The sequence below is a fragment of the Castor canadensis genome, chromosome 9 (genome assembly GCF_047511655.1).
Source record: "Castor canadensis chromosome 9, mCasCan1.hap1v2, whole genome shotgun sequence".
In the NCBI taxonomy this organism is placed as follows: Eukaryota; Metazoa; Chordata; class Mammalia; order Rodentia; family Castoridae; genus Castor; species Castor canadensis.
Genome location: NC_133394.1, coordinates 143995597 through 144016717, shown reverse-complemented (window position 1 = coordinate 144016717; position 21121 = coordinate 143995597). Strand labels below are relative to the sequence as shown.

At 40.9% G+C, this 21121-nt stretch overlaps 1 protein-coding gene across 2 annotated transcripts in view; it reads left to right on the top strand.

The window, feature by feature from the left end:
- Window positions 1-21121, top strand: part of Cd38 (CD38 molecule) — a 42582-nt gene that overhangs the window by 14329 nt on the left and 7132 nt on the right. For both annotated transcript variants that reach the window (XM_020171641.2, XM_074042578.1), the window contains exons 2-7: window positions 6779-6908; window positions 8298-8433; window positions 13664-13749; window positions 17074-17147; window positions 18631-18723; window positions 19019-19105. In XM_020171641.2, coding sequence (XP_020027230.1) covers window positions 6779-6908; window positions 8298-8433; window positions 13664-13749; window positions 17074-17147; window positions 18631-18723; window positions 19019-19105 — 606 coding nt within the window. The remainder of the gene's footprint in view (window positions 1-6778; window positions 6909-8297; window positions 8434-13663; window positions 13750-17073; window positions 17148-18630; window positions 18724-19018; window positions 19106-21121) is intronic.

Here is a 21121-nt window from a genome sequence, read left to right as displayed (position 1 = left end):
TCTCACTCCTGACATTTTTATCTCAGTTAACTTCTCTCCCTTTTCACCTAGACCTTATCAGTTTCTAGCATATGACATATATATCACATATACATGCGTTATACATAATAATGCATGCATATGTAATATGTATATTTAATATGTATTATATTCATTATATTTGATATCTATTGTTAGTCTTGTGCTGGTAGAATATAAGCTCACCTAAGGACAGAGACCTTTGTTTCGTTCTCTGGTATATGCTATGTTCTCAGAAATGTACATAGCATTTGCTGGATTAACGAATTAATTATTTCTAAATTGTCCTTCAGCCTGAAGATCTTTATAATTTTAAGACCTTATTTAGAAACATCTAATTGCTTGCGCTAATAAAAGAGTTTTAAAAATAAATTGAAAAAAAAGAAAATTCCAGTTGCTCTAGTGAATTGCCCCAATCACTCACTTCTTCCACAAGGTGGCAGTCTTGACCTTCAGTACCAGCTCCAGCAGTCTCAATTTGAGAAGCAAGCGGCAGAATGAACCTGCTGGTTTTCCTTGAGGAGAGATTGCCTGCCCTGCAGGGCTTGTCAGTGGGAAATTCCTAGGATGCCTATCACTGCCTCTTGTGAAGCACTTCAGGAAGCAGATTCAGGGTGTGAGAGCTTTACACAGAGCGACACATCACGAAGATGGAGCTGAATTACTGATGGGACTTGGAGACACGGATGTTATTTTGGGAATGGTGTAAGTTTAGAAAGCAGCGACAATACGACACCCCAAAACAGGCCGACAATGTAAAAACTGTATTTTATGATCCAATCTAAATGGTTTTTCTCTTAACCACGAGACTTTAACTCTTTCTGTCCCACTCACTTTAATCTCAGCACCTGGAATAACCACCCTGAACTTGAACCTCTCCTGTGATCTAGGGACACAATAACTCCCCTCAGGGTGCTCATTTTCATTTCTGTAGAACCCACTCAATTTGGAGGCCAAGTCTGTGATTTTAAATCTCTTGTGGGAGCCAGCTCTGGTGCTGATTAATTGATCTTAGACAAATTGCTACACACCCTGAGCGTCAGCCCCTTAATTCTGAAGCAGAAATCCTTCTGACTTTGTGAAGAACCCTACAAACCTCTCTTAGCAACCTTATCTAGAATTATAGGCCAGAAAGTAGGAAAGAAAGAGAGCCCACAAGGGGCTTTGCAGGACGAACCATCTTAGCCTTGTGATTCTCTTCACTTCCTGCCTCCTCGACATTGTGAAGTCTGATTCTAGGTACAATCTGTGACTTGTGTGTGAGTTGCTTAAAGACTCAGGGAAGTCTATAAAGTGGAGAGAAAGTTCATTGGATGAGGTCTGCTGCCGTAGCCCCCTACCCTACCCTATTTCACACTGTCAGAAGTCAGGATGCAGGTTGGGAACACCTAACCTAAGTCTTACAGATTGTAATGTGCGACCCTTAATTGAATGAGGGAGGAGAAAAGATAGATTGTAACCAATGGACCCCAGGGCAAGAGTTGAAAAGTATCTGTGACCAAGGGGGATTGCTCCAGTTGGCTCTGATCTTTCTCTTTTCTGTGCTCTGTGCTACAGCTTGAGTGCCTTGAGGACAGAATGGCATGTATCTATCTTCATAGCTGTGACAAGAGGCCTACACTAAGCCCTCGGTAAATGCATGATGAGAGAAGAGGTGGAAGGGCAGGGCATAGTGGCTCAAGCCTGTAATCCTAGCTACTTGGGAGACGGAGAGTAGAAGATTGCAGTTCCAGGCTGGCCCGGGCAAAAAGTTCACTAGATCCCATCTCAACCAATGGCTGGGCATAGTGGTGTGTGTGTGTCATCCCAGCTCCCTGGGGAAGCTAGGATGTGGCCTGGGCATAAAGCAGACCTTATCTCAAAAATAACCAATGCAAAAAAGACACTCCAATGGTGGACTGTCTCAAGTGGTGGAGTGGCTGCCTAGCAAGCACAAAGCCTTGATTCCAACCCTCGGAACCTCAAAGGCAAGAGGGTAAAGAATGTGTGGAGAACACAACCCAAGTGTGCATTGACTAATGAATGGATAATGTGATATTTAAATACAATTGAATATTTTTCAGTCTTAAAAAGGGAGAGAATGCTGACATGTGCTGCGATGTGTGTACCTTGAGAATATCATGCTGAATGAAATCAGCCATCACAAAAGACAAACTTTATGCAACTGCATTTATACGTGGTAGCTAGAGTAGTCAAACTGATAGAACAGAGTGGATTGGCAATGGTGGCTGCCGGTGGCTGCCAGTGGCTGGGGAGCATGGCTAGGGAGTTAGTGTATGATACTCTGTACCTGTTGGTACAGAATTTCAATTTTGCAAGATGAAGAGTTCTAGAGACTGGTTGCAAAACGTTGTCTTAACACTACTTAACTATATCCAAAAAAAATGGTGAAGGGAGGTGAGGGTGTAGCTCAGTAGCAGAGCAATGCCTAGCATGCATGAGGCCCTGGGTTCCATTCCTACCACCTCAAAAACAAAAGGAAATCAGCCAGGCATGGTGGTGTGCACCCGCAACCCAGCTACTGATAAACTTTATATTACTAGTATTGTACTGAAATTGAAAATATAAAAAGAATGGGGTGAGGATGAAAAAAGTGGACGAATTATTTCTGTGTGCTATTTTTTCCCTTCAAGTTACAAACTCTTGAAAGTAGAAACAATGGGCACCATGTATTCTTTTCTTTTCTTTTTTTTTCCAGTGCTGGGGATTGAATTTAGGGCCTAGTACTTGCTAAGCAAATGCTTTACCACTTGATCCACACTCAGTCTTTTTGCTTTTAGTGTTTTTGTTTGGTTGTTGGTTTTGGTTTGGTTTTGTTTCAAATAGGCTCTCTCGCTAACTTTGCCCAGGCTGGCCTCCAACCATGATCTTCCTCCCTCAGCCTCCCGCATAGCTGGGACCACAGGCGTGTGTCATCACATCCAGCACTGAGTCCTCTCTTCCATAGCTGCTAACACACTTAAGAACAGGAAACCTTATATTAGGAAGGACGAGACTTTCTTAAGGACATCTTGTAATCAGGAGTCCACACAAGCGAGGCAATAAGAGGAAGGTAAGCATCCTCACTGTGATGGCGTGTGAACACCAACAGGAAATAATTTCTCTTTGGACAGGAAATCATTGAGAAAGCCCAACTTTCATGGTCTTATGAGGAAGGAATTTTACTTGAATGGTTCAAAACTCTATTATAACCCTATTATAATCTGAAGTTATCTTCAGATTTGTTTGCTCTACCTGGGTCTCCTGGTGATTGGTTCCATCACGGTAGCTGAAAAGAGTCATTTAAGGAAAACCTTTTTTTTCTTTAAAAGTACCTTGGGAGACTTGCTGTGTTACTGGTGGGTGGGTACATCTGCAACGACCCTACTTATTTGCAGCTTTAGTTGACACATAGCAACCGTGCATATTTATGGGACACAGTGTGACATCTCAGCTGTGTAGACAGTGTGTAATGATCAAAGCAGAGTGACCTCAGGCATCTGTCACTGCTCAGTGTCGGGGACATTCAAAGGCTTCTCAGCCATTTTGAAATGCACAAGCAATTGTTGGCAACCAAGTCACTCTATTGAGCTGTGAGCATTAGAAGTCATTCCTCCTATCTGCTTCTGCCCCACACCAACCCTATTTCTAAATAAGGTCACTTTTGAGTATCTGAGGCCAGGACGTCAACATATGGTCCATTTCAACCTGTAACACGTTCTAGAGGGCGTAAAGTGGATCTCGTGGCTTTGGTTTGCAGTTTCCTATTGACTGTGGACAGTGCTCAATGTGCACTGGTCCTTTCTTATCTCTTGTGGGAAAACATACTAAATCCATTGTCCATTGGTAAATTGGGCTGTCTTCTTACATTGAGTTGTAAGAACTTCATTATTCTGGATGCTAGTCCCAAATCAGAAATATTCTGACATTACAAATATTCTACCCCATTCTCTGCATTTTCTTTTTATTTTCTTGCTGATGTTCTTTGAAGCAAATTTGTCTTTATTTTATTTTATTTTTTTGCAATACTAAGATTTGAGCTCTGGGCCTCACAATTCCTAGGTCAGTGTCTACCACTTGAGCCACGTTCCCAGTTCTTTTTGCTTTATATTTCAGAGAGGGTCTCAAGCTTTTTGCCCAGGTTAGTCTGAACTATGATCCTCCTACCTGTGCCTTCCTTTGTAGTTGGAATTATAGCTATGCACCACTACACTTGGCTTGTTTGTTGAGATGGGTGGATTTCACTAACTTTTTGCCTGGGCTGGCTTCAAATCATGATCCTCCCAATTTTCCCCTCCCTCATAGCTGGGATTACAAGTATGAGCCACCATGCTTGGCTCCAGTTTTTAATTTTGATGAAATGTAACATCTATTTTTTTTCATTTGTTGCTGTGCTTTTATTGTTACATCTAAGAAAACACTGATTTGTTTAAGATTATAAATATTTTTTCTTATGTGTTTTCTTCCAAGAATTTTACTCATCCTAAGAGGGATAAAGGAGAATGGTGGAGGGGGTGAAATCAAGTATGGTATATATCATATATTATAAGAACCTTTGTAAATGCCACAATGTACCCTCACCCAGGACAACCATAAAATTAAAAAAAAAAAAGAATTTTACTCACCAAATTTGAGAAGTTTGGGGACATTATTTCTTCAAAAAAATTTTTTTCCCCTTTCTCATGTCTTCTTCTGCAGCTTCTTTTCTGCAGATACTGTAATGCTTGACTTCACGTTCACTGGCTCTTTCTTCTAGCTCAGATCTGATGTTGGGTCACTCCAGTGGAATTTTCATTTCAGCTATTTGATTTGAACTCTACACTTTATTTCTTTTTTAAAAAAATAATTCCTATCCATTTCTTGACATCTTTTGTTCAGTGAGACATCTCCTTACATTTCTTTTCAATCCTTATGGATATTTGATTCCCTCAGGTTTTCCTTTGCCTCTTGTCAGCCCCTCCAGGTAAAGCTACCTCACGCACCTGTGATGTTATATTATTGCACTGACTGTTTTCACCAGTGCTGTGTGGCACGCCATTCACACTGAGTGAACTCCCAGTTGTGTCAAATAAAGACAAGCCAGGAGACATGGGTTGCTTGGCACACTTCCAGACAGATCCCGTCATAAATTTCTCTGTGAATCCACACTTGCTCTACGGCTGCCTGGCTGGTAGGCTGGGCTTTCACAGATGTAAAAGCTATGGATTCAAGGCTTCCCTGGAGCTGGGGAGAGGGAGATGTAATTAAAGCAAGTGAAAATGCAAAAAGGCTCAGTTTTCTAACCAATACTGAACCATTTTTTTTTAGAAGAAACATTTTCTGGATTGTTGCAAGCTTTATTTTCCAGAGTTCTAAAAAGCTGGTATGGATAGTTCTTGTTAGGGTTCCCATTGCTTTTACAGACAAGCTGGATTTTGGAGTTTCTTGCTTTTCCATTCAGAAAGTGAAATCTTTAAATCACATGTGTATTTTGCATTTTATAGGAATCATATTTAATCTCCCGCTCAATCTATAAACATTATTTGAATCTGTTATTAGTGGGCTGGAAGGTAAACCAGACCTGTCTCTGACTGTAAGATGACCACACTCTAGGCAGATAGGCCTGTTTGCCACTAACTTTGCTGTGTAGGCTAAATTGAAGCTAAAGCACAAAAGAGAGGATTTTCTAGTCCTTAGAGGAGCAGCAGGCTCCCAGAGGAATGTGAGCTTGGATGTGAGTTACGATTAAAGAAGTCTTTTTCTTTTTTTTGTACTGGGATTTGAACTCAGGGCTTTTCGTTTGCCAGGCAGAAACTGTATTACTTGAGCCAACCCCCAGCTCCAGTTAAAGAAGTCTTTAAAACCATTTGTAAGTTATAGCCTCCCCTCCATTCATTTCCCATTACTGGACACAAAGGTCAGGAGGCTTCCCAAACTGTGGGGACCAACAGAGTCACATCCCCAGCTTCTACTCACTCCAGGGCACAGGCAGGAAGTGTGGTTAGGACTTCAGTATGCAGATATGGGGAAAATGTATTCCAGGAAGTGGAGACCATGTCCAGCACAGAGATGGGAAAATTTGGGTAGAAGTCAATTAGGAACTTGAACTTTTCTGAAGGCAGTAGGATGCCTTCTACATGTTGTGTGAGAAAGAAAACTGGTCATCATCACGTGTTCTTGACTTTATTTTAACACTTAGTTAGCTGAGAATTAATAACCAGACTCTAGCCCTGGCATCAGACAGACACAGATCTGAGTCTTACTCTACCACTTTGCCAACTGTGTGAACAAAGGATGATTATTTTAACCTCACTGAGCCGCCACACCAGGTCTAATTCCTGCTTCATAAGAAGTTCAAGTTAGTGTTGGCTGAGGAGCTCAAGCAGTAGAACAACTGCCTAGCAAGGGTGAGACCCTGAGTTAAAACCCCAGTACCACAAAAAAAAAAAAAAAAAGGCTGTATGTGTTAGATGAGATGATATGTTTGAGCTGCCTGGTTCCCTAATAGAGATTTCTTGGAGTAATTATGCCCCGCCCCCAAGTTTTTTTTTTTCCAGTACTGGGGTTTGAACTCAGGGTCTACACCTTGAGTCACTCCACCAGTTCCTTTTTTGTGATGGGTTTTCTCAAGACAGGGTCTCACAGAACTATCTGCCAAGGCTGGCTCTGAACCACGACCCTCCTGATCACTGCCTCCTGAGTAGCTAGGATTATAGGCATGAGCCACCAGCACCCAGCTCCCCAAAATATTTTTAATGTATCTTATCTCTATTTTATTTTATTTCCATGTTTTATCTTACAGAGATAAAGACTGCTTAAAGATAATGGATGCATTCAAAGGTGCTTTTATTTCAAAGAATCCTTGCTCCATCACAAAAGAAGATTACGAGCCACTAATTAAGATGGACACTCAAACCATACCCTGCAACAAGGTAGTGAGGACAAGTTACTGATTTTAAAACTGTCAGAGGGAAGTGGATCAAATTTTGATTAAGATGAGGGAAGAGAAAATAATCTAGGTACTTGGTACTAGTGGGTGTGGTTGGTGGAGTTTGTAGGGCTGTTGGGAAACCAGGCTTTCATCAAGATTTAGGAGGTCTGGGGAAAGGAAGTAAGAGAGAGAAATGGAGACATGGAAAGAGGAAAGGAGATTTGACCAAAAACCAAGCAAAACAAACACAGCACCAACCTGTCAAAATAACTCAACCATATATAATTATAGCAATGAGCTCTCCTCACCCTTACACTCAAAGGCCATCCTTTCCAGCCATCCTGTGGAACAGACAAGCCTGGTGTTAACATTCCCACTGTACCACGAGAAAACTGAGGCTTTGTGAGGTTGGTTAGCTAGTGATTGCCCAAGTGACTGTTCTGTATAAATAGAGCATAGAGGCCTTGGTTTTAATACATTTATCATCCTGGAAAAGGCCTATCATGGAGTACATTTTCTCTAAAATTGGTGATAAGACAAAAATTCCATGTGTCTAAAATTACGTTTGGGAGTCCTTACCCCCACAGACACAACCACCCCTCATCTCCTTGTTAGTGAGCTGGAGTTGTGGCCCTTCCCTCTGGAGCATCAAGTATGATACCCTGCACAGAGGAGGTATTTGACAAACGATAATCCAGGCTTTGTCAACCAGACCAACTATGCAACAAATACTGTGCTAAGCACTTTATCTGCATTGCCTTGTTTAATCTCCCAGCATCCCATGAGTTTGTAACAGACATTTTCACTTCCATTTTATAGATACTGGAAGTGAGGCTTTCTAAAGTGATTCTTTGATTGCCCAAGGCAAAGCAGCTAATAAGTGGCGATGCTGAGTTTCAATAAGGCTCTGATGTAATCCTCTGTGCTCTGTGGATTCATGCTAAGAATGAATGGATTCATGGGACAGCATATTATTCAGAGATTTGGCCATCTGTGTCTTTGACCCTGAAAAGAAAACCCAGTGTTTTTTTTATTTTGTTTTGCTTTTGTGGGAGCAGATGATTGTCACTGGGGATTGATGGGAGTCCAAGGATGTCCCCAACAGAGAGAAAACCTCTATGTGGCCTGTAGGTCCTTGTTATGGAGCTTCTAATAACCAAAGAACACATCTTCTAGAAAACAGATCATAACAAAAATTACTTACAGAAAACTTTTGGAATACTGGAACTCTTTAATGTCTTTTCTAGATATGACTTTATTTTTTCTTACCCTTACTACATGTGATCTACTCTAAGAGTTTCTGTTCTCTTTCATTTACAAAATGTGGATTCATTTTCTTTTTGAGCTACTAAATCAATCTCAACAACAGGTTGTGTTTGTTCTTTCTTAGACTCTCTTTTGGAGCAAATCAAAAGAGCTGGCCCATCAGTACACTTGGGTGCAGGGGAAGATGCTCACCCTGGAGGACACTTTGTTGGGCTACATTGCAGATGACCTCCAGTGGTGTGGAGACCCCAGCACTTCTGGTGAGTGTTACTAAGGGAGTTAGTGGAGGTTTAAGGAGGTCCCCAAGAGAACCTCTATCTGGTCAGTTGGTCATTGAATCCAACACGTAAAAGAATTTCAGTCCAGGTCACAAGGTAAGAGACCAGCAGAATCTTATTAGGCAAGTAGAGCAAAAAGCAAAGCAGACTCCAGAGTTTGAGTGTTGAGAGGACTGCAGCACACAAACCAGCCTAGGGGCTTAGTTTAAATATTCCTTTTGATAAGTGCTTCCTTCCTTTATCGGAGCGTCTTTTATCCTCAATCATTCTTTGAGTTTCTTATATGTATGTACATCACCTCCACCCCCTTTTTGGTGGTAATGGGGTTTGAATTCAGGACTTTGTACTTGTGAGGCAGGCATTCTACCACTTGAGCCATGCCCCAGCCCTTTTTGCTTTAGATAGTTTTTTAATAGGATCTCACACTATGTCCAGTCTGGATTGGACTTTGATCATCCTGTTTACTATTCCCATATAGCTAGGATAAGCACACTCCACCATGCTTACCTTTTATTGGTTGAGTTGGGGTCTCACTAACTTTTTGCCTGGGCTCTCCTCAAACCATGATCCTCGCAATCTCCATCTCCTGAGTACCTAGAGTTATAGGAGTGAGCCACCACACCTGGCAGTATATTATCCCCTTATCAGATGTATGAACTGCAAATATTTTCGTGTAATTCATAGGTTGTCTCTTTGCAGTGTTAATCGTATTCTTTGCCGTCCAGAAGCTTTTTAGCTTGATATAATCTCTTTTGCCTATTTTTGCTCTTGTTGCCTGCACTTTATGAGTCAACTTGAAAATATCATTGCCCAAAACAATGCCATGTAATTTCCCTGTTTTCTCCTACTCGATCACAGTTTCTGTTATCATATGGGGAATCTTATAGACCCAACAGACTCAATTCCAGGAGTTCCAACATATCAAATCTGGCCACGAGATGAGTAGTGAAGGGCAGAGAAAGGAGATTGCTTAACAGAAAGGCTGGCTTCCATCAGATGGGGGAGGTATTTCAATCCATCTTGGGAGTACTGACATGAGCTCTAGGTTCAAACAGAGGAAGTACTGGGGGAGAGGGCAAGAAGTATGCACAGTTAGGCAGTCTTGGGTAAAAGGTGTGGTCTGATTGATCGTTTATCTCAGTTCTGATCCTGGAAGTTAGTTCAAAGATGTTCTCACTGCTTGAGGAAACAATTTAGTTCCCATGGGATGATTGGTCTGCTTGGGGTGGGGGTACTCACATTATGGGGTGAACTTTCTGTGAAACTCTGCTGTTCCTGGATTCCAGGGCGACTTTAGGTTTAGGTGCTGTTTTGGGAGTCTGGATCAGGAAATTAGAAATGCCAACAGGAAGATTCCTCAGTTACTCTTTTTTGTGTCTTCAGCCTTGAAGGGGGGTAAGACAGTTTAAGGATCACCAGTTTTTAGGCAAACACTCCTTGAATGGTTAACATGTCTTCATGCAGAGTTAAGCAGGGGCCCCAAATTTTAAGACAAAGGAGTCTTTTAACTTGTCGGCCCAAGTGAGGAGTTAGTGCTTTGTAGCAAAAGCAGTTTCTAAGAACCTGTTACAGTATGGTGGTTCTCTCTGATCCATTTTGAGTTGTTTTGTAAATAGTATCATATAAGAGTCTAATTTCATTCTTCTGCATGTATATATCTATTTTTTCCAATATGATTTATTGAAAAGTCCCTTTCTCATTGTGCATTCTTGGTGCCCAGCATGAGAGACCATTGTTTTTAAAACCCTTTCAATGTACTTTTCACTTAGCTCTGAGGACTCTACGGGCATCTGAGGCTTGTTTCCAGGTATTGTTGCCGTTGAAAAGATGTTCTGGTCTTTGGGTAGCTGGCAGTTGAATTTTCTGGAATGAGAAGAGTGGAGACTTTGAGTTTGTATTCTGCCAGCTTGTTTCTGTCTCTTCTCTGGACCACACATATCTAGTTCCAGAAGCAGAGAAGGCTGTGTTTAAGGCACTGGCAGATGCAGCCTAAGGTAAAGGCTTGCTCTCACCACTTCATTGCTGCATTCTCACATGGCAGAAGGCAGAAGGGCAAATTTTTTAGTGTTTCCATATTTTGGCTTAATTTTTTTCTTATTTTTTAACCCATTATAGTTTTAACTTGCTTATTTGCTTTATAATAAAGTTCTTAATTTGTTACAACCTTGTAATCATTTTTGTTTTGCCTTTTTGGTATTCTTAATTTGATTTTTCTTTTTTGTCAAATTCCCTTCTTTTTCTTCTTAGCCTTAACTTTGCATTTTTTAAAGGGTATGTTTGCATAAAGACAGGTAGCTAGGGAGCAGCTCCTTGTGGGCAGAGAGGAAGTAACACCCTGGGGGACTTTAATTTAGATGTTGCTGTGGATGTAGAAGAGGCTCATTTTTATGAAAGCAGCTTACAAAGTGTACATTCATTTATTTCATCACCAGCAACATTTTCACTTCTCAAGCAGATGATTGAAATTTATCTTCTGATACCATCTTTAGCTGCATCTTGCTTCTTTTTTTTCATGTGTCTCATATTGATTTAAAGCTTTTAATTATTGCAAAACTCTCAGAATTACCTTATCATCCTAGGAAACATGTAGAACTTTCCTTGTTGTCATGTATGAGTATTTGCTACTCGAGCCCTGCCTGGTGTAGAGGGGTGTGTTAGGTTTTTTTGTGGCTGCCATAACAAAGAACTACAAATTGGGTGGGTAAAAACCATAGAAATTTATTCTCATATTCACATGGCTAAAACTGAAATCAAGGTGTCACCTGGCCATACTGTTTCTGAATGCTCTAGGAAAGACTCTTTCCTTGTCTTTTCCTTGCTTTGCTGGTTGCCAACAATCCTTGGTGTTTCTTAGCTTATGGATGTGTTTGTGTAATCTCACCATAGTCATCATATGGCCATCTTTTCCTTGTGTATCTTTGTGTTTGTCTTTCTGTCCAAATTTCCCCTTCTTGTAAGGATGCCAGTAATTTTGGATTATTTCCCACCAACTCTAATGACTGCACCTTGATTATATCTGCAAAGACCCTATTTCCAAATAAGTCACATTCACAAGTGTGTGGTTAGGACTCAGTATAGCTCTGGAAAGATCCTAATACAGCCCACAAGAAGGTAGAAGTAACATATTTTGAGGTGACACAAGTCAACCCATTAGAAGCTGGAAGCAGAACGTGGTATTTCTTTAAGGTCAGCTCTCCACATATCTTAAGAGGAAACAGGTGATTGCCATACTTTCAGGGCATAAGAAAAGGTTCTAGGGCCTCTCTCTGAACATCTTCCCTATCTGGTTGTCTTAGTCCATTTTGTGTTTCTTTAACTAACCAAGGCTGGATCCTATATAAGGAAAAGAGATTTATTTTGCTCACAGTTCTAGAGGTGGGATTGGGGAATACATCTGGTAAGGGCCTCATGTTGCTCCATAACTTGGTATATGACATCACCTAGTGGGATGGCATGCAAGAGCAATGACTGCCAGGTATAAAAGAGATCACATGGTAAGAGGAAGCAAGGAAGAGCTGAGAAAGACAAATTTGTTTTATAACAACCCACTTTTATGGTAACCAATCTAGTCCTGTGAGACCTAATCCAGTGTAGAGAAAACTAACCCAATCTCTTTAGAAAAATAGTAATATATTTATGTGAGCAGATCCCCAACACTCTTAAGGACCCTGCTAACTCAATAGTGTTACACTGGGCAATTAAGTCTCAACATGAGTTTTGGTGGAGACAAACCATAGTTCTTCTTGATAATGCTAACTTGAGGTAAGCCAGTTTCAGGATCTCTCTCTCTCCTCTTTTCTTTCCTCTTTCCCTCCCTCTCTTCATTCCACCTTTCCTTTCTGCAGGGAATGGTCTTTGTAGCCTTTATTTATTACTCATTTCATTCAATAGCACATAATTCTTGGAGATAATTTTGGATCATTTTTTCTTTTTAAAACTGTTTTTAAATTGAAATCATATACATTTAAGGAGTGCAGTGTGGTGTTTTGAAATACATATGCATAGTGAACTGATTACTACTCTTAAGGTAATTAATGTAGTCACCTCTTCACATAGTTACCATTGTTTAAGTGGTGATCTGCCCTCCTTCTTCTCCCTCTATAGCCAGTCACTAACTTAATCTATCTTCCCAGTATTTCATGCTTTCTTTCTAACCCATTATCACTGCTTCAGCCTATCACACTAACTCTCCTTTCTTGCTGGAGCTGTTACAGTATCTACTGATAACTCTTTATCCCTTAGGTCAGGGTTCTTCCTAAAATTAAAATGTGATTCTACCAAACCCTAAAAGGCTCTCTTTGCCTCTAGGGTAATGTCTAAATTCCTTGGCTTGGTCTGGCCTCTGTCTTTTACACACCCCATCTTCGATCAGTTCCCTCCTCACTCCTCTGCTCTTGAAACACTGATCTAAATGCATTAAGCTGTCTCTGTTTCACAGCTCCATGCTTCTGCACAAGCTCTCTCTGCATGGAGCACCCTTCTCTTTCTAGTCTGTGTGAAGACTCCTATTCTTCCTTCAAAAAAAAGTGTAACACCAACCTTCCCTGATACCTGGGGTACCTGGAATACTGCATAACCCCATTCCAAGCTGATGCTCCTCTGATTATTTGTTTTCGTGACATCATGTACTCTCTGATGGCAAGGCTCCCATCTAATCTAGCTCTATCCTCAAACTGTATTAATAAATATCTAGGCATTAAGGCAGATAACCTTGAGAGAAGTGACATGGAAACTATGTATTCATGCTCTATGTCTTATACCATGTGAGGGCTGAGCTTATTTTGATGGGGACAAATATAGAAAGTCCAAGTGTGTGAGGTCTTATAGAGGCAGAGAAGGAAACTCAACAGGAGATGTGGCTGGCAACAGTGTGCTCTGAAAACCTGCTTTTCCCTGAAATTTGTCCTGGACTTAAGGATAATAATGGGGATTTGTCTTTGTCAGGTGAACATTTGTTGTCATTTCCCAGAATAATGACTCAAAGTCTGTCACTGTTCCTGTTTGGGATCTGGAGGGTAAGGTAAGGGCTTGGAAGGGATTTAGGGCACACTTAGTTAAATTGATTTGTGATGTGTCCATTGTCCTGCCTCCATCTTGGCAGTGATACTGTTGAAAAATGGCTTCACTGTGATAGAACAGCAGGGGAGAATGGAGCTTAATGTTATGCTTTCTTTTCTATTTTAATGATTTTTCTATAAACTACATTTTTTAGAAATGAACTATGAATCTTGCCCACACTGGAAGAAGAACTGCCCCAACAACCCTCGTTCAGTATTCTGGCATGTGATCTCCCAGAAGGTAAGTACCAAGCAGAGAAATCTTAGAATTTTGAGACTAAAGAACTAAACATATCATCCAGTCAGTGGATGAATTAACACGTTTTGGATCACAGGTCCCTTAGGAGTGAAAGCATAAGATTGTTTCCTGTGGAAAAGGTTTAGAAGCACACGGCAGAAGATGTTTCAGATGTAATTTATAGCATTCATGGAGGGTCTATAGGCTCCAGTTGAAGAATTCCTGCTCTTATCCATTGTTTGGCTCTGGCTGCCAGGAAGCTGGGGCTTGGTTTAATTCTCTGCTTCAGGTATCAATTAGATTCCTGGAATAGTCCTAATAATCTACATTTATAGACACTTACTATGTGCTCAGCTCTATATGAATTAAGAACTTTCGTCCTTAAGAACTCTCTAAAGTAAGTACTCAGTGTCCTGCCCCATTTTACAGTTGACAAAATGGACATAAGGTAAATAAGGAATCTACTAACTGTGCACAGTTAGTAAGTGGCAGAGTTGGGAGTCCATTCCAAGTTGTCTGACTCCAGATCCAGAATCTGAGTTGAGAAATGCAGCAGCATTCTCACTCCCTCTCTATTTCTGACTTCACACAAGTTTGCCAATGCATATTCATTTTCCTCATAAGTTGCTTCTTTGTAAGTTGTTGAGGAAAAATTTCCTTTGCAAGTGGAAAAAGAATGAAGAGAACTATGAACAAAATGGGAGAAAGAAAAAGAGGAAGGGAGTAAAAATAAATAAATCTTCAAAATCAAGCTTAGACATGGGAGAGGCCGGGTCAAGTACATATGCCTTAGTCCATATGTGCTGCTATAACAAAATACCTAAGAGTGGAAAATTTATAAAGAACATAAATTCATTTTCTCACAGTTCTGGAGGCTGGAAAGTCAAGGTATCAGCAGATTTGATATCTATTGAGGGCTACTCTATGCTTCCAAGATGGCATGTGTTGCTGTGTGTCCACATGGCAGAAGGGCAAAAAATGCCTAGCTATTTCCCTTGAGCCCTTTTATGAGGGCACTAATATCATCTCTGAGGGCAGAGCCAAATGGCCTAATCACATCCTAAAGATCTACCTCAGCTTAATTCTATCACATTGGGTTTTAGTTTGCAAGTTATGAATTGGAGGGAGAGGTAGAGGGACACAGGGAGACATACAGTTGTATGTTGTATTTGACATATTTCATGTTTGAAATGTTTCATGAGTGCTTTCTTTATGTTATTCCTATTTAGTATTCTCAATAGGTACTGTGAGAAGGAAAAAATCCCCACATTAAAGGCGAAGAAGCTAAGATTCCTAGAATAAATGACTCATCCAAGATCATTGCTAATAAGCAGCAAAGTTAAGTGCCTAACCCAGGTCTACTTGATTCCAAAGCTATACTCCTCAATGTTTTTTGAATCTGGTTATTGGTTCCATCTTAAATAACAGGTTCAGTCTTCTTTAACTTCCTGTTGGTTCCCAACAGGAACCTAAGTTTCTACACAGGGAAATCACCCAGGAGTTGAGTGAGGAGAATACATTTGAACTTGGGCATATTCCTCAGCCACTCTGACCTTCACATTCCTCATTTGTTGAAATTTGCCTGTTCCAGAGGTTATTGTTACATTTAAACAAAGTGTCACTGTCTTGTTAAGTAACTCAGAATCTATGTATTTAACAAATATTGATGAAGACCTACTATGTGCTGTGAAAAATCAGGGACATAGTATATTTTGTTTGTGTGCCTTTTCTGAGAACAGTTTGTATTTATGTCATCTCTGCGATATGTCTCAGAGCAGTGCTGTCACTAGAACACATGTTATATGTACTGTGTGTTTTCTTGTGCTCCTGGCTCAGCACTGAGGGCTAGAAGTATTGTGGGGGAGGTGACCAAAGCTCAAAGCCCTGCCTTGTGAGCTACTTTGGCTCCTGTACTTTTATCTTTACAGATGCTTGTGGACATATGGAGATGGGCTTCTCTGGCAGACTAGTTTCTTTTTCTCACAGTAGGGACAGCTCTGCTTGGTGGTTGGAATCCCCATCTCACCTCCTTGTTTCTAGGTGATGTGATCTTGAGGCCAGTAACCCAACATTTACCTCATGGGGGCTCTAGAGAATTATACCACAAGAATTCTATGTTGTGGGGTCCTTGCTTGTCACCCTGTTAGCATTCTTTTGAGTCAGTACTGTGATTAGTTGTAATGATTGGGCCTCTGTCCTTCTGCTCATTGCCCTCAGTAACGTAACAAACAGCACTGGACTTCACAATTCAGTCTCAAATCTTTCAGTGGGGTTGATGTCACCTGCAGAATAAAGTCCAGATTCCTTGACAAAGCATCCGTGGCCCTCTGTGATTTAGCTTTTCTACACAACTTCAGTCTTCACTGTGTGAAATCCTGTTCATTCCTTGGGACACAACTTTGGTGCCCTGTATGACCCTTGCCTTGTTCTTTCCTAACCTCTACCTCAGTACCCTATTTCTTGTTTCCTCTTTTCTGCCCCCCATCCCCTCCCTCTTCTCCTTTCTCTGCTTTTTACTGAGTGTCCACTCTGTGCCATGCACCAGGGCTGTAGTGGCAACTGGGCAGCCAGGCTCTCCACTGTCAGGGAGCTCTTAGTGCTGGTGGCTAAACTTACGCTAAGGTCATCGTTACAATGTGCCATTGTCAGGTAATGTGTAGGGGATGTAGGATGCTGTCAAAATTCAGAGAAGGTGACCCCAGTGAGTCCCAAAGGTCTGGGTGTATCTCCTGAGGAAGTGTATAGAGAGCTTTGTTCATGCTTCCTCCAAAACTTAGCAGAAATTCCAGCTGAATGTTTCTTGCATGAAGAAATAAAACCCTTTACTCAAACATATCCACGCATTCAATCCCCCTTTCTCGTTGTACCTTTCCAGGCACATTCTTTCTCCCAAGTTTGACTTCACATGAAGCTTCTATTTCCCTTACCCCTGGATTGTCCACCTTGCTCTTGCTAAATAACATGTAGCATCTGCAGTGCATGATGCCAAGAAGGCATTTTCATCTTCCTCCTCTAGTGACATTCCTCTTGTCCCCTTGACTTCCAACTTCTGCACCACTGAATTTAACAACCTGGTCAACAATGACATTGAGCTCCATTGTTCAAATACTTACAGATTGGAACAACTGCTTCAAGAACTCTGATGTGAAGCAAAATCTCCTCCAATGGCTTGGAATGAAAATTGTATAGACCTAGCATTCCTGTGCTAAAACCATAGAGAATATTCCCTCCCTGGCTACTAACACTAGGTACTGGTTTGGTTGGAACTGCCAGGGAATGGTGATTTATTCTGCATGCTGAGGAATAACAATAGGCCTTACTTTTAAGTTTGCAGAGGCTGCCTGTGGTGTGGTTCAAGTGATGCTCAATGGGTCCCGTGATGAACCTTTTGATAAAAACAGGTACTCATTTTTTTTGTATCCTATTTGCAAGGTTATCATAGCCTCCCGTTGGATAGTTCATCCCTTGAAAGAATATGTGTTTCGTGTTGCAGATCGGTCTTGAATATTTGGACTGAAAATGGGAGAAAATTTGTATTCTCTGAAGAGATTTGTCTTTCTGGGTCAATGCTTTGGTCAGATTTCACCTTTGTCTCAAGTCCTCTACTGTTCCTAATGGCCACTACACTGCTTCCAGCTGTTGCTCTTGACTTTTTGAGGCCTTGTGTAATTTTCTCAGCTTTCTTTCCCATTGTACTCTACCCTCCCATTTCCCACGTCAGCTCATACTGTTTGCCCATATGACCTGCTCTCTACTTCTCCCTGTCTACATCCTCACCATCCAGGACTATCTAGCCTGACTTCGCTCTCCTCTATGAAGACTGAACATCACAATCCATCAGTAAAAGCACCACTGGGGAACTGGGAACTGTGCTGGGCCCTTGACAACATTATCTGTTTGTCATAATTGTCGTAAATATACTGCCGTAGTGACAAGTGAGGATTGCATATAACCTGAGCAACCTTAGGCAGTGCACCTGTCTCTGTGAGCCCCTGTATATGTACCTGAAGAGGTGATGGTGATATGCAGATTAACTGAGATAAAATACGGAATATGTTGAACTCTGTACCTCACAGAGAAACTTCCCAATGGGTACCGACTGTCATTCTCTCACTTAATCCTCAGGCCACACCTGTGCCTTCCTTCTCTGGTGCCCTCTATACTTACAGTTTCTATTGCATGGATTCCTTTTGATTTTTGTTCTCTAATCTTTCCCTGAGAAGAATGATCGAGAGGTGGGAGCATATATTAATTTGCTCTGAGCACTGTTGATGCTCCACATTAATTTTTCCTCTTTTCTCTTTTGATGATCAATTTAATTTTACAAAGAAACATCCACTCTTTTGTCTTCTCCTGACCCCTCCCGTGGGCTTTGGGTGAAAGTGTTAACAATCTAGAATTTTGTGATATGATACTAGGACTCCAAGTCTTGCACCAGGAGAGGCAGCTGTGAGACAAGGTCTTTCAGAAGGCGTTAGAAACAAGGTTTTTCAGAGCAGGGCTTCTCAGACTTCACTGAGCATGTGAGTCACCTGGGGCTGTTCAACCATAGATCGACTCACAGGTGGTAGTGGGTTGAAATTCTGTAGTTCTGACTAGCTCCCTGGTGATGCTCATTTTGTTGGCCTAAGAACCACTCCTTGAGTAGCAAGTATTTTCAAAAATCAACATCAATGTAAGTTTAAAGCCTTATCTTGAAGATCTTTGTTATTTGAGGGTAGGATTGAATGAGAAAAGTGACTGTTTCTCAGGCAAACCATGGGTCGATTTCACAGGCAGGTCTAGTCAATGGTGTGCAGGCTGCTGGTTTTGATGGGATGTACGGCTGGATGGCCCCACATTTTACCTTGGGCCTAGCAATATTCTTTGTCTTTTCTATTTTAGCACTTTTGGAAGTGTGGAAGTCTTTCATTTGCATCCAAATAAGGTTCATACGCTACAGGCTTGGGTGATGCATGACATCGAAAGAGTTTCCAGGTATATCTTATTACTTTTTACCCAAAATAACCCAAGCAAATGGCTCAGGAAATGAACGGCCCTTACTTTACATTTAGATCTGCCCAAGAAGCTCTTAACTTAAGCTCCATGATGATTATCTAACTGCTTCACGCTCCCTGCTGATTTGGGAGCACTTAGATGGACTTCTGCTCTGTCTCTTTATTCCAAGACTTTGCCCAAGGCCCGCTACGCAGAAGACACTCAAGAAGAGAAAAAGACTTGGGAAATGTTTGAAAGGTCTTGTTATTTTAATATTCTCTTCTTTCTTCCCCAGTGACTCATGCTCAGGTCCTTCCATAAATGAGCTGAAATTGATTGTAAACAAAAGGAATATTACATTTGTCTGCCAGAATAACTACAGGTAATTCATTTCTTCTTGAGGAAAAACCTGTTTTGCCATCTATAGGCATTTTACCTTCTCTGGTCTGAGCTGGGAGGGTTGTGGACTCCTTCTTCGGCTTTGTTGGTAATTTCAAATGGTGACCTATGGTGATTTCCTCCTCCAAGCCTCGCTCAGAAGATTTTCATAGCCAGGGGCCTTCACCTGTCCACCTTCCCCATCCCCTACTTCCTTCTCTGCTAGCCCCAAGCAGTGACTTTCCCCAGAAGTGACCCAGACTTAGAGGGTCCTGATTTTCAGAGTGAGTGACCCCACCCCAAAGTTTCAGGAAAGCAGAACATCTTTCACCATGACCTTTCTCACAAGTTATAAAACCTTGTGATTGGGCATAATTTTGCATGTGAAATTTTCTCAGTTAGATCCAGGTACAGATGTCTGATACTTGGTAAATTTCCACATGGCAGTCTACCAAGATTTATCTTTTTTTAATTAAAAAATGTAAAATCTTAAAGAAAAATTTCCCATAATCCATGTTTATTGGAAAAGTTTAAAATTCACATAGGCTTATATTTTTAAAGTCACTTATAATTGTATTTTCAAAAGTGGGATCCCCTTGTTCATGTGCAAGTAGATGTGGTCAGTGATGTAGGTAAGTAGTGATACATTGCTAGAAGCATCTTTGGAGATTTTTTCCATGTGTAATAGTTTAGAATAAGACAAATGCAGAGAAAAAAGATTTTCAAAGAAGTACTGGAATATTTTTTCTATCTCTTCAGTCACCAGCCATGTCCCAAAGGCAGAAGGAAAGAATTCAGAACTCTCACTGATGGTTCCTTTCCCGAATGACCCAATTTTCTATCAGTCAACTGGCTCCTATCTGGAAATTACCAGAAAATAGCATAAACCTGATGCAGCAGCTAACTAAGAAACAGAAGAGCAAGGGAAAAACAGTGATGGAGTCTTAGAGACATCTTACTGTTCTAAATTGTTCACAGATATTTTTTTCATGGAGGAAACGGTAGACTGGAAATCTAGGGGAAGTTTGGGAAATGTTGATGACTCTTATTTCCAATACCCCTTTGTCCTTTTGTCTCATATTAAGGATTTTCCTTTTATTAATAGGCAGAAGTCCTTTATATTAAAACCCATAAACTCCCCTTATTTATGTTTCAGGTTAGCTTACTCATTCTCCAACTGAAAAGAATATATATGCATAGCTTCCATCTGGACTTGTAGACAGTGGCCCATTTGTAAGCCAACACCTGTCATTCAAAGCATCAGGTCTTGTATCTTTTTTGGGTACTGCAGTTTGAACTCAGAGGTTCATGCTTGCTAGACTGCACTCTACCACTTGAGCCATGCCTATAGCCCTTTTTACTCTGGTTATTTTGGAGATAGGGTCTTGCTTTTTTTTTTTTCCCCAGGTCAGCATGGACCATAATGCTACCTATTTTCCCAATGTAGAGATGATAGGCATATACCATTACACCCAGCTTGTTTCCATTGAGATTGGGTCTCTAGAATTTATTTTTGCTCAAGCTGGCCTAGAACTATGATCTTCTGATTTCTGCCTCCCAAGTAGGTAGGATTACAGATGTGATCCACTGTTGCCTGTCAGATCTTGTAATCATAAGCTTGTAGAACATACTTGAAGTCACTGTTTCTTTTTGCCGACCAGGAGGTTAATATATTCTTCATGGCTCTTTGAATTACAGACCTGCAGGGCCCTTGTTGTATCTAAGAGTGTATGGCTTTGGAGGATAGCTGTTTGTCTCCAGGGGAGCCCAAGCAATTTTAGTAGACTTTTGTCCAGGTGTTTACTATAATTATTTAATCAAACAGAAGTATAATTGTGTATACGTATTAGACTTTCCAGTCATTCTAATATTACTCCATTAATAAATCCCACCATCCTAACAACATATTACTAACGTATGGCTATATACCATCCAAGCATAGTCCTGATTAAAATGTATACAGAATTTCCTAACATGTTTTCACCAGTGCAGTGGACAGAGGTAACAGTACTTTATAGAT